At 41.8% G+C, this 12,684-nt stretch overlaps 1 protein-coding gene across 2 annotated transcripts; it reads left to right on the plus strand.

The window, feature by feature from the left end:
- The first annotated feature begins 80 nt into the window (after positions 1-80).
- MYNN (myoneurin) lies at positions 81-8,232 on the plus strand. Of its 2 annotated transcripts, XM_009081989.1 has the most exons (7): positions 81-346; positions 2,189-2,994; positions 4,745-4,904; positions 5,509-5,687; positions 5,949-6,032; positions 6,453-6,539; positions 7,694-8,232. In XM_009081989.1, exons 1-7 carry the CDS (start codon positions 81-83, stop codon positions 7,960-7,962), a joined length of 1,851 nt encoding a protein of 616 aa, XP_009080237.1. In that variant the 3' UTR covers positions 7,963-8,232. The 2 variants fall into 2 exon arrangements, with proteins under 2 accessions (XP_009080237.1, XP_009080238.1); XM_009081990.1 differs by lacking the exon at positions 6,453-6,539 and having other exon boundaries at positions 7,694-7,962.
- The last annotated feature ends 4,452 nt before the right edge of the window (positions 8,233-12,684 follow it).

Below are 12,684 nucleotides of genomic sequence, written 5' to 3' on the forward strand. Positions count from 1 at the left end.
AAGAAAGTGTAATCTTGCGTGTAAAATGGGTTTTTTTGCTTTCCCAGCTCAGACCAAAGTGGCTGTAGCTCGTTCTCAAAATGCAGTATTCCCATCACTGTGAGCACCTGCTGGAGAGGCTGAACAAGCAGAGGGAAGCAGGATTCCTCTGCGACTGCACCGTGGTCATCGGGGAATTCCAGTTCAAGGCACACAGGAACGTCCTTGCCTCCTTCAGCGAGTACTTCGGGGCCTTCTACAGGGACACCTCTGACAACAACGTTGTGTTGGATCAGTCTCAAGTGAAAGCAGACGGATTCCAGAAGCTCCTGGAATTTATCTATACGGGAAACCTAAACCTTGACAGGTAACTTAGCTGTTAAAGTGGGAGAAGGGAATAGGGAGATAAACTTTGTGTTAAGGCAGAACTGATTTTCTTGTGCTTTTGCAGTAAGTGCTGGAGGAACAAATAGCAGTGGATGTGATATATATTAGCAACTTGGAGTTCATCTGTTTGTTTTAAAACACCATTTGAGAGTCAAAACAGAGGTGTGTTGTCTTGTATTTCACTTTCAGTCTCCTGGTCTTTTTGTTTGGGATGGCAGGGATTAAATGTCCTGCATGATTCCCAGGAGAGGGTAGGATATTTTGTGTTCCTTTGAAGGTGAATTGCAGTAGTTGCTTATGCACACACAGAAGCTGTGTGTGAGGTGGAGGCTAAAGTCTGAGGAGTTGGTGAGAATAAAAGATTGTTTGTTAGAATTTGCCTTCTCTTTTACTTAAAATCATATTACAGTGCCCAAAAGGAGTCACAGAAAAAGTGGTTCCCCCATTACTGCATTGACTCTGTGCCTGTTGTGTTGCATCATGTCCAGAGAGGATTCTTTGCAGTCCTTTTTTCTCAGTGAAAGAGATTATCCTTCATGAGGGAACTGTGGCTACTTAGAAGTACCTGGTCCAGGATTTTTACTCCTTTCTCAATGTCTGGTGTCAAATGAAGGCTTAAAAAAACCTGTGTTCCTACTAAAGTCTGAAAACTCATGCTCAATAATTTAAGTACACAGATGCAGAGTGTTTATTTCTTTTAAACTAGCTACAAGCATTAGCAGCAGTAGAGCAGTGCACAGTCATGTGCTGAGCTTAGGGATTGATGCTTTGCCGAGGATGTATGAGCAGAAGTGTGCAAAGTTCTTGGTGTCTGCCTGGGACTGCAGCAGGAGAGTTTCTGGAATTTCTGAGCAGATGAGATCTCTGGAGGAAGAGGAAAGTGATAGTGCCAGTCTTACCCAGGGAGGACTATTTGGCTGATTCCTGTGGGTCTGCACATGTGCACCTGTCATCTTGTCCTGTGTCCCTTCAGGTGACTGCTGCAACTGTCTGCAAAGTCTGTTGTCCCCAGTGATGGTGACACCTGGAGGGTACTTTAAACCCAGTCTTTGTGTAGTACAAGATGATGAAACAGTTGTATTCATGTACAGAGAGTAATTGTGGCAAGTCACCTACTGTTCAATTACATAGATTGTCAGAATGATGCTGTTTACCATGAATCTCTCTTTAAAGTGCTGTAAATCCATAAATGCATTCATGGCACATGTTGCCACCTTTTCCAGATCAGTTTTTTCTAAACCATCAAGACCTGTGGTGCAGGAACTGGAAAACAGAGTGTAGTGGTTTAAATTAATTCCTTGGTGTCAGTGATGTCTGAGTGCAGCTGATATAGAATTAAAACTGTTTGCAAATCATTTTATAAAACAAGACTAATATCTGCCACAAGTGCTGAGGTGAATGTGCTGATTGTGAATTACCTGAGAGTTTGCCAGGAGGATTATGGAATTGTAATTTATGCATTTGAGTCTCCAGTGTTTTATCCCTTTGTGCTGTGATTTCTGAGCTTTTTGGACCAACAACCCTGTGTCTAGCCTCACCACCTTACAACTGGACTTTTAATTTAAAATTCCACGAAAGGCATGTGATGGAAATAAAATCCTTAGTTTGAGGCTCTGCAGTAGACATGTGCCATCAGCTCAGGAGGAATTATCACCCTAGTGCCCTGTGGCACTACAGCACTGAGAGATGAGATTTTGCTGCGTGTTCTCAAAGTCACATTTTCTGACAGTGTAACTTTCCTGTAGCTCTGTGTGATACAGATGGCACAGAAAAAATGTTGGCTTTGCCCAGAATGTTTCACCCAAGTCTCATTCTCTTGTAGCTGGAATGTTAAAGAGATTCACCAGGCTGCTGACTATCTCAAAGTGGAAGAAGTGGTCACTAAATGCAAGATCAAGATGGAGGACTTTGCTTTCATTGCTAGTCCCTCTTCCACAGAGACATCCAGTATCACTGGGAATGTTGAAATGAATCAGCAGACTTGCCTCCTGACCCTCCGAGATTACAATAATCGGGAGAAAGCAGATGCTGCTGCTGCTGCAGAGTTGGTTCAACCACAGGCAAAGAAATTGGCGTTAGAAAAGAAATCACCTCAACCCAAGAAGCGAAGGAAGAATTTCAGCCCCCCCAAAAGCATAGAGACTAAGTCCCTACAGTACCAGAACGACTTGACCGAGAACACATCCATTGAGATGTTTTTAGATGCAAATAAGTTGGCCACCCAGATAACAGAACAGGCTGCCCAGGGCAGTGATAACTCGGAGCTGCAGCTGGCAGCTGTGGTGGAAAGCGAAACCCTGGCAGCGCAGGATATCCTGGCTCAGAGCCTTGCAGCAAAACAGAAACGTGGAAAGGCCCAGCAGAGCTGTGCCCTGAAGGAGCACTGCATGTCCAACATAGCCAGTGACAAGAGCACTTACCAGCTGGAGAGCTCAGGAGAGGAGCTTGACCAGAAGTACCCCAAAGCCAAGCCAGTGTGCAACACCTGTGGGAAAGTGTTCTCGGAAGCGAGCAGCCTCCGTCGGCACATGAGGATACACAAAGGGGTGAAACCCTACGTGTGTCAGCTCTGTGGGAAGGCATTCACCCAGTGCAATCAGTTGAAAACACATGTAAGAACTCATACAGGTAAGCCATTGGTCTCACGGGCATGGAAACCTGGAATCAACACAGCCTGTGAATACAGGATTGCTTTCTGGCTTCTTATCTTGAGATTTTGTTTGCTGCTGGTACTCAGGGATAGCACCTGGTTACACGAAATGTTTCAGCATTTTTCAGTTACAGAATCATAGTTTATGCTCTCAGTAGCTAGAGAGGACTTTATTAGTCTGAGCATCTTGATTTCTGGAAAGAAGAGCTGTCTGTTCTTAGCTCTGTAAAGTGATGGAGTGCCAAAAACTATTGCCAGTAGAGCACGAAAAGCTCACTGTACTTGATACCAGAATTTCTGTTGCCTTTTTTTAAACTTCAAAACATGATGCATGTTTGAGAACAAAAGTGGGAAAAAATGCAATCTTTAGACGGTAACTTGTCCCATAGCGTCTTCAAAAAAATTAGGGTAGTTGGCTGAATTACTACACTGTTTGGGACTTCATGTAGTAAAATGTGCAGCTGAAATGTGTGATGGTGTTATGATCTCTGCAGTCAGTAACATTTCCAGGAGTTTGTGTTGTGTGAGGCACCAAAGAGAAATCAATTATGCACATTTAAACATTTTAAGACAACATGTCTGACTTACAAAGATAATGAAAAGCAAATTGCTGGAGTCTAGAAAGATGGAGGGGAGAAGTACTGTGCTTGTCCTTCAGTATGTTCCTCCCTAGAGATGGAGATGATACCCAGTTAGTTTGTTTTCAGGCTGCTCTGGCTTCACTGCTTCCTGTGCTGCTGTCCTGAGCCCAGTGAGGTGCAGACACACCTGCTCTATGTAGTTTTCTCCCTTTTGTGGATGCATTCAGAATTGTGGAGTAACAGTGAATCACACAAAAAACTTTTCTTTGCTCTTTCCCCTCTGAGCAGTGGGGCTGTTTCCAGGCAGCTGTGAGGATGTCCAGAGGCAGAGCAGGAGGTGTTGAGGTACAGCTGCAGGAGATCACCTTGCTCTTTCTGTGACCAAGGGAGAGGATTTCAAACACTGTCAGCCAGGGTGTAAGCAAAGATTCACATGGAAGGTAGAGTGTGTGAGCAGAATTCAGGGATGGTGCTGGTAGGAATGTCAGCTGCACTTTGTATTTCTGAGGGTATTGTCCTGGGAGTTTTCGCATGAGTAGGTAAAGAATTCCATGGTGTTGTTTGCTAGGTGGCAAGTTAGATGTCTAATACTTTTACTTTTGAAGTTTTTATGTACACAGTGTGCTTATGAGTTGTTGAGTTTGTGGTTTGAGTGTGCACTGCCGTAAGAACACTGAGAGGCTCCTTTGTACTGCCATCTAGGACTGCAGAGTTGCACAAGCCCTTACAGGAGACTGTTCACCTCTAAGAGAATGAGAGTGGTCAGAGAAGTACCTGTAGCATTCTGCAGCAGTCACTAATGAGAAATTAGGGAGCACTAGACTGTACATTGAAGATGATTTACTGGTTCATCCTGAACGTTCAGAATGATGAATAGACGTAACCAGCAAAAAGTCTAAAAATGTGGAGAAAGTGGCACTAATAAAAGCATTATTATCTTTATGTCCCTCAAATATAATGTGTTAAAAAGTATTCTTGTTATCCTCTGTGCTTCTAGCACATTCCATTTCAGTGGACTGATTACAGGATGTCCCAACATGATATTTCTAAGAAGTATTAGAACAGACGCCTGAGCTTTGATGGGGTCATGGATTGCAAAGCTTTCTTAAGTAAATGCAGAGAGCACAAGGGTGTTATTTTTCACCAGGGGAGAAGCCGTACAAGTGTGAACTGTGTGACAAAGGCTTTGCTCAGAAGTGCCAGTTGGTGTTCCACAGCAGGATGCATCACGGAGAAGAGAAACCATACAAGTGTGATGTCTGCAACCTGCAGTTTGCAACCTCGAGCAACCTGAAGATTCATGCCAGGTAGGCACAAGTGAGATCCTGAAAATGCTTGTCCTTGGGTTTATGAAACAGAAACGTTTACTCCAGTGTGAGCAAGAGTTGTATATTCATGTAATTTGGGCATTTCCACTCCTTTTCTCACGAGACTTCTCTCACAGTGCCTAACTGAATAACTACGTGGTTGTACTTGTTAATTGGAGAAGGGATTTGTGCTGTATGAATGTTCCAGCCATGGTATCCTCATGGCAGTGATGCAGGGTTTGTTTTACACTGCTTGTAGCACCAGAGAGGAGAGAGTTCCATGGTGGGAAGCGACAGAACAGTCCGCCCTGCTGTCTGCATGGGCCTTTGGGCATTTTTGGCAGGAGCAGCGATGATACTCACTCATTAGGAATCATCATCTTATCTTTCAGTACACTAAAGTGCAAAGCATGCTGAGTTCCCATGGTGCCTGTTACACATGCAGGGCCTGTAGTTCAGTTCAGCTGCCATGGAAGTCAGGGATGTGCTGCTCCCAGCGCAGCAGAACATTAGCAGGAGCTCTGGGGATAAAGCAGTAACTGAGGAAGGTCCCTCAGCCGTGGTGCTGCTCCCCTCCCAGCTGGAGCTGGCTGTGTCGTTGCAGGAAGCACAGTGGTGAGAAGCCCTATGTGTGTGACCGGTGCGGGCAGCGCTTCGCCCAGGCCAGCACGCTCACCTACCACGTGCGGCGCCACACTGGGGAGAAGCCCTACGTCTGTGACAGCTGTGGGAAAGCCTTTGCTGTCTCCAGTTCCCTCATCACCCACTCCCGAAAACACACAGGTGAGGGAATGGAGAGCTGCAGTGCCTCAAGGCTTGGGGAGGGAGGACTGGATCCTGCAGAGGGGTTGGAGATGGTTAATGACCTGGAAATCTGTCGGTTGGGAGTTGTCATCCAGCTCCTTTCTCATGTTTTTTCCCTTTCGATTCCAGTTTAAGGAGCTCTTTGTCCCACTGGAAGTGACTTCCATTTCATTTTGATTTGTTCTTTATGTGCATTCTGGTTTATATATTGGAATAACAAACTCCTTGTGTTTCCTGCAGGAGAGAAGCCATATATCTGTGGCATTTGTGAGAAGAGTTTTATTTCCTCTGGAGAGCTCAATAAGCATTTTCGGTCCCATACAGGTCAGTTTGCAGACAAGCTGCTTCCTGCACTATAAATTATGCTCTACTTTTACCCTTTTGCCTTTAAAATATACCATATTGGGCTGTACTCCAGAGCAGCAGAGTTTCTTAATTTATGCATCTCTGGGTTAACTTAGTATAAAGAAAATAGTCATTAATTGTTTTAATTGCCTTTTCAGAGTAGTGTCTGTGCCACAGCATAGGTGTTATGTATGATCAAGGCTTCACTTCTGACATTTAAGGTGTTTTGCTCTGTTTTAATCTATTATTCAGGAAACAATTTTATTCTGAACATAGACAAAACAACAGAGTTAAAGTTGTATTTTACAATAGAAACCTGGAATCCATTATCCTACATCTCTGACTGTGTTTTAGTTCAATTTCCAGATTATTCTAACTGCCAAACCAATTTTTTTTCAGGTGAAAGACCATTTATCTGTGAAATGTGTGGGAATTCTTACACAGATATAAAAAACCTTAAGAAGCACAAAATGAAAGTTCACACAGGTACGTTCTTTGTGCAAGGAAAAGTTAGGAAACTACATCAACTGTTTTGCTTTCGATGCTGAATAAATCTCTTTGCTCATTCAGGCCTAAAATTAGGAAATGAAAGAATTTTGGATAATAGTTGTTTTCAGAGCCAAAAGAGTCTGCTCTAAACCTGCTCTAAATCTGTTCAGCACTGGCTCCAGACACCTCATCATCTGTCCATCCTTGTGTACTGACCATAAATCCTTTGTCTCTGTCATATGGAAAAGGGTGTAATAGGTGCCTGTGTATGTCTAGGTTGGGAGGAAGAGGGTGAGAAAACAAGAGCCATATGCAGAGAGAGCCCTGAATTTGGGAAGGCACCAGTGCAGCAGGAAGCCAGTGGAAGCAAGGGTGAGGTGGGAGCAGCAGTGAGCATGGAGAGGGCCTGGCAGTGCTGGAGGGTGTGAGCTGGCAGAGTTGCCAGGGCAGAACAGCACTCATGGAAAGACAGAAGGAGACAAGAGTGCCTCAGCTCTTATGTAACAGGATTTGGAGCATGCTTTGACAGAGGATACCAAATTTTGGTCAGATACCCAGTGTGGCTCAATCAGAGCTATCCAGCAGCATGGGGGGCTGCATCAAATGGGAAGGCAGCAAGGAACCCGTTAGCAAGGATTTCAGTTAAGAATGGAAAGTAATTTCTCAAGTGACTGGATAAAATTTGTAATATGTCTGGCTGGAGTGGAGTTAACAAATGTTTTCTCCCCAGGAAGTTTGTGGATAAATGATACATTGTACAGTGCTGTCTCAGTTAAAAGAGGATGCTTGGATGTGACTCTGGATCTGACATTTTCTGGGGTGGAAAATCTCAAGGAAACCTTCATCGTTAACATTTTTTCCAAAGGGCCTTTGTTCACTGTGATGTTAAGGATTTGTTTTGTTCTGTGCCATCCCAAGTAGAGACCAGGTTGAAATGCATCATCCTTCTGGTTGTCACACTACAAGCAGCAGCAGATGTGATTCCCAGTGCTTACAGCTCGTTCTGGCTTTGTGGCACACAGAAGCCACCAAGATCCCAGCTGCCCAGGCAGCCTGTGACACACCAGGTGTTGGCTTTGACAGTCTTTTGAGAGGGAATTTGCAGAGGAGCTTTTGAACATTTATTTCTTTTCTTTCTCTCTTTCCTTCAGGACCTGAAACTCCCCCTGATTCCAATGCACTTGATAACTCTTTCAATGAACAAGAATCCATTCAGAGCCAGAAAAGTCCTTTATCGGAGTCCATAGATGTGAAACCCTCTGAGATGTCTTTAGCACTTCCTCTTCCCATTGGGACTGAAGACCATCAGATGCTGCTTCCCGTGTCGGGCAGTCAGTCTCCTTCCTCAGAAACATTACTGAGATCTGCTGTGACTGGATATTCAGAACCTCAGTTCATTTTCTTGCAGCAGTTATACTGACAGAGCAGTGCAGAGCCATCAAGGTAGTTTGGTAGTGAACTTGTAGACATTTGGTAAGATGAACATGATCAAACAAGCAGTCACACTCTCTGAATTGGACTTGTTCTTTTTATTTTCCTCTGTGTAAAGACACTTGTAAGGCATTTCCATCATGCAGTGCTGAATTGTGCTAATCTACAATCAGATTTCTATTTGTAATTAACACTGATTTCCAGGAGACAATTCCTTTTCAGCAACACCTGCCTTAAGAATTCTCTGTTACCTGTGTTACGGTATTTTGGAGATCTCCTCCCATGTCCTTGCTGGTTTTATGTGTCACAGTGTCATTTGAGAGCAGATATTTTAAGCCATATTTGATAGTTAACCCAGAGGTGGAAGGGAAAATCCTAATTTGGATGTATTAACAGGCTTGTTGGATGTATCAACATTCCTGCACTCCAGGGTGCTGGATGGGTGCAGGATGAAGGCAGGGCATGAGGTGCTTGCAAAGCCTTGCTGTGCCTGCCAGAAGTAGCCAACTTCAGGTCAAGCCTGACTAGAGAGAAAGGAAGGTTTGGGTGTATTTTCCTGACAAGACAAGTAAAGGAGGGTTAATGTTTTCCTGTTGTGTGTCAAGTCAGAGGGTCCTAATGGCATAGATACTATTGGATCTTCTTTCCAACAAGTCACTATTTGTTTGTTTGGTCTTTTTAAGTGAATCCAGCACTGTTGTCTCTTGTCCCAGATTTACTTTTCACATCCCTAAAACACCCAGTTTTGGCACAAACAGCAGCAAAAGGAGAGCTGGACATGCATGTTGTAAATGAGATGCAAAGATGCAGTAACTTAATTGTGAGGCTTGAATCAGGGCTTCATAATCCTCTTTTTTTACAGTAGTGCTGCTTCTTGTGCTAGACAGGAGGTACAAAATAAGAAATAAATCTTGCCCTTCACTGTGAAAATAATAAGTGAACACTACATGAGGGGCATTAAAGAGTAATGCAACAAAGCAGATGGATATTCTTCCAGGCAAGGCTGGGTTAGAGTATGACTGATTTGTTTTAATTGAGGTCTTTATGTATTGCTTTACCTCTCGTGTCACTTGTCCACAGTAACTGCACAAAACTGGTACCTAGCAAGGCCTGTGTAAAGTTATGCATTATTACTAGTGAGAGACATGTTAAAAAAGCAACGTTTTTAGTGTCTTGGCAGGGTCATAAAGGCTAGGTGACACCAGGAGTACTTTTATACTCCATTTTGCCAGTCTGTGCCATTAGCAGTGTAAGCATTACTTAAATAATCATCCAATAGTAATGAAACAGTCACCATACTGCACCAAAAATGCATTTCAAGCTCTAATTTGTTGGTTATTTACTTGGTGCTAGTGTTTATTTCCACTGATGCCTTGTGTCCAGACACTGATAAATAAAAGAGCATAGCAGATACCTCTTAACTGATTCTGTTCTACATGGAGTAATAATTAATCTGCACCTTAATTAAACAGATTTGTGAAAAATTTCTTGGAGGGTTTCATTTAAATATTCTGCAAATGATCCCTTGACTCCTGAGCATGACTAGAGATTTATTTTTCTTTTCCTGTTTGTTTGTACTTGTAAAATAATTAGACCTTTTGCTTCTTTGTGTTGGTCATCTTAGTCTATGGCACATTTAAAACCTGCTGCATGATCATATTTTATGCTTTAATATATGGTAAATTTGCTGATAAGGTTACCATGGGCAGCAGGAGAACAGCCATGTTCACCAGAAACATCCTTAATGCAGGAATCTCCAACTCTGTCCACTGCAGATCATTGCTGCCAGACCTGACTGACCTTCATTTTCTTTGCTTATCTGTCCCACAAAATTTAGGAACAGCTGATGTCCTTGGCAAAGGACAAAGAATGAAGTTCTCTATTTTTTTCTTGTTTGTTTTGCATTTCCCCTTTTCCTCCTCTCTTTTCTCCTTTAGCTCCTGTTGTTGGTTCAGCCCCTGAGGGATTTCTTAGCCTTTCCATTTGAGGCTGAAGAACCATAAAGATTGGGGTCTTTACTCTGTGTAAAAAAGTTAACTCTGTGTATCTTGTCCTAAGCTTCCTCTTTCCTTTCTCTGACAACAGAGCAGAATTCTTGGGATAGACATCGGTTTAGTCATGAATAATTGAGAAAAAACCCACCAGACAAGTGATAACTTTCATATTTAAACAGCTTTGGAAGATAAACTCATGATATGCTGCTGTTGCCTGAGGAAAAGTAGCTGAAGATAAACATGTCCAGGATAAATGACCATGAGAGAGAACTATCTCTGGAAAAAAAAAACCCTAAAGAATAATTACATTCCTACATAGAAAATGCATTCCATGACAATGTTTGTTTGGACTGTTTTTATATTTCTAAAGTTATAGCTTATTACTGTATTCTTAGATTTCAGACTTTTTAAAAAAATACAGTGCTTAGATTTATACAGGATTTGTTTAGATACTTATAACAGTAACACTTGCTTTATTAGCCATTTAGTTTTCTTTATAGACAAGAAGATAATCATTATTTTTTACAAGACAACAATTTTAACCTTTCTTAATAGAAAACACAGGCTTGTAGTTTTGTCTTGGAGCAATAATTTAGTGACCTGCACTCTTGAGTCCCCCATCTGAGAGTCTTGACTTTTATCCTCATCTTTCCTGAAGATACCTCAGCTGCTGAGGTATGAGCTCTATGAACTGTATTCACTTAACTAGAATATAGATTTGAAGTATATAAATATATAAATACATTTGTAGGTGTGTTCAGGCTGAGAGCTGTAGGTCTGGACTGTACCTTTTGCCAACAGATGCATGGAAATCAGCTGCACATCTCAGTCCTAGGCTTAAGGATTCTGGGTTCATTTTGGAGGTAAAAGGTTTATAACAGTATTGGTGATTTCTGTAAGGGATTAATATGGGAAAGCATGGAATCTTCTTAGGCAGACATCTCCTTCTTGAGACTATCTGCAAAGGAAAGAGGGAATTTTAATCATTCTGTTAATGGTAATTCAGAGAAAATGACATGATTTGTCACACTTGGTTCAGTCAGTTTTACACTGAAGTTGGTGCAAGTTTTGCCTGAATAGGTTTTATCCGCATTGAGAAATCTCTGAATTGGCTGCTCAGAGATACTGATGTGATAATAGCTCCTTGTATGACACTTACTTCCAAATCTGTGCTTGCAAGTAGGCACAGAGCATGACAACCTTTCTGAAACCATGAGTTACACAACAGTTTTCAGGTGTGGACAAATCCCACATGAAGGATTTCAGGGCTGTGATCCCGGAGAGGCTATCAATAAGCCTTGCAGAGTTAAGTTCAGATAAGGACTAATAACTGATTTTTTTGGTTAAATTATTTTTAAAGTATCTGTTATGTATATACAATTTTTCCTCTGTTATTTGTATATACCTCAACTCTCAATTTTATAATCCCCTGGGAAGGGAGGGAGTTGTACATATTTAGCCTGAAGTGTTTTATGTTAGACTTTAATAAACTTGTTTTGTAATTTTCCCTCACTTTGTGTCTCCTGTTTGTAACTGCAAAGGGGCAGCAGCAAAAGCAGGATGGAAGGGAACCCCTGTCACAGCACCCTGGCACAAGGCCACACAGTGGCCCCTGGCACAGCCAAAGATCACCACAATTTCTTCTCAGCTGTAATCACACCTGATTTTTTTTCTCAGAGAAGATATTTTGGACATGTTCAAACTAAATCAAACAAAAACTTTATTCTAAATACAGTCTAAAGGCTCTGAGGGCAATTTTTTCCCATTTGGTTTGGGGGGTATTGCTTGGTTTGGAGTTTTGTTTTTTTTCAGAGTGATTTCAAGATGTACTTTTTATGCTGAAGTAGATACTCGGTGAATTTCTTTATCCAAATTTGTATCTTAACTTATTTTTACTAGATTGTTTTTTACAGAAGGTGCTACAGTACACATGGTAGGACTCAGGAGCCTTGTGCTGTATCACTGCCCTGCTCGTCAGTCATTTTCCTTCCCTTTAAATTGAGACAAAATTGCTACCTTTCAGCAAGGTATAGTGAGTTCTAAAAGCTGAAAAAACAGTTTTCAAAGCAGGATTATGCTTGTTTTAGCTACTAGAATAACTTAGAAGAACGTGGCAAAAAATGTTACCCTATGTAAATTCTCTCATTCCAAAGAACACAAGATACATCTAAGAAATTCCAGTGTTGGTGTTCAGAGAAAGGAAGGCAATAAAACTCAGTGCCATAAGCCTCTCTAAGCAGTACAGGTTATGCACAAATAATTATTTCAGTTTGCAGGAACACAGAATTCAGTAGGAATTACTCTGCAGCCCTTTCTTACAAAGGAATATCAAAGTAAACTGTAACACATGAGCTATTTTTCTGGATATTGTCAATAATGCAGAGTGCTCTCCTGGGCTGAGCATGTTGATGTTAAAGGGTTCAGAGAGAGTGCAAAGTTTCAAACACTTACAGCAGCCCTTTTGGAAGTTGATGCCATTTATCCTGTTACATTTTGTGTATGATATTGCTGCCAGCTTACCACATCACTAAAACTAAAATCCTGCTGTTGGTAGAGTTGGGGCTGATTGGTAGATTTGGTTCCCCATTACCATCTCAGATTAATGAATGTTTATACAAGTAAATTAAGACTTAATTTGGGCAGTGAAATTAGCCTGAACTTCACATACTAGAAAAGGGAAAGAAAAATACATTGAAAAAAAAATCTCAGCCTGACTC

This window comes from Acanthisitta chloris, unplaced genomic scaffold (genome assembly GCF_000695815.1).
Source record: "Acanthisitta chloris isolate BGI_N310 unplaced genomic scaffold, ASM69581v1 scaffold11339, whole genome shotgun sequence".
In the NCBI taxonomy this organism is placed as follows: domain Eukaryota; kingdom Metazoa; phylum Chordata; class Aves; order Passeriformes; family Acanthisittidae; genus Acanthisitta; species Acanthisitta chloris.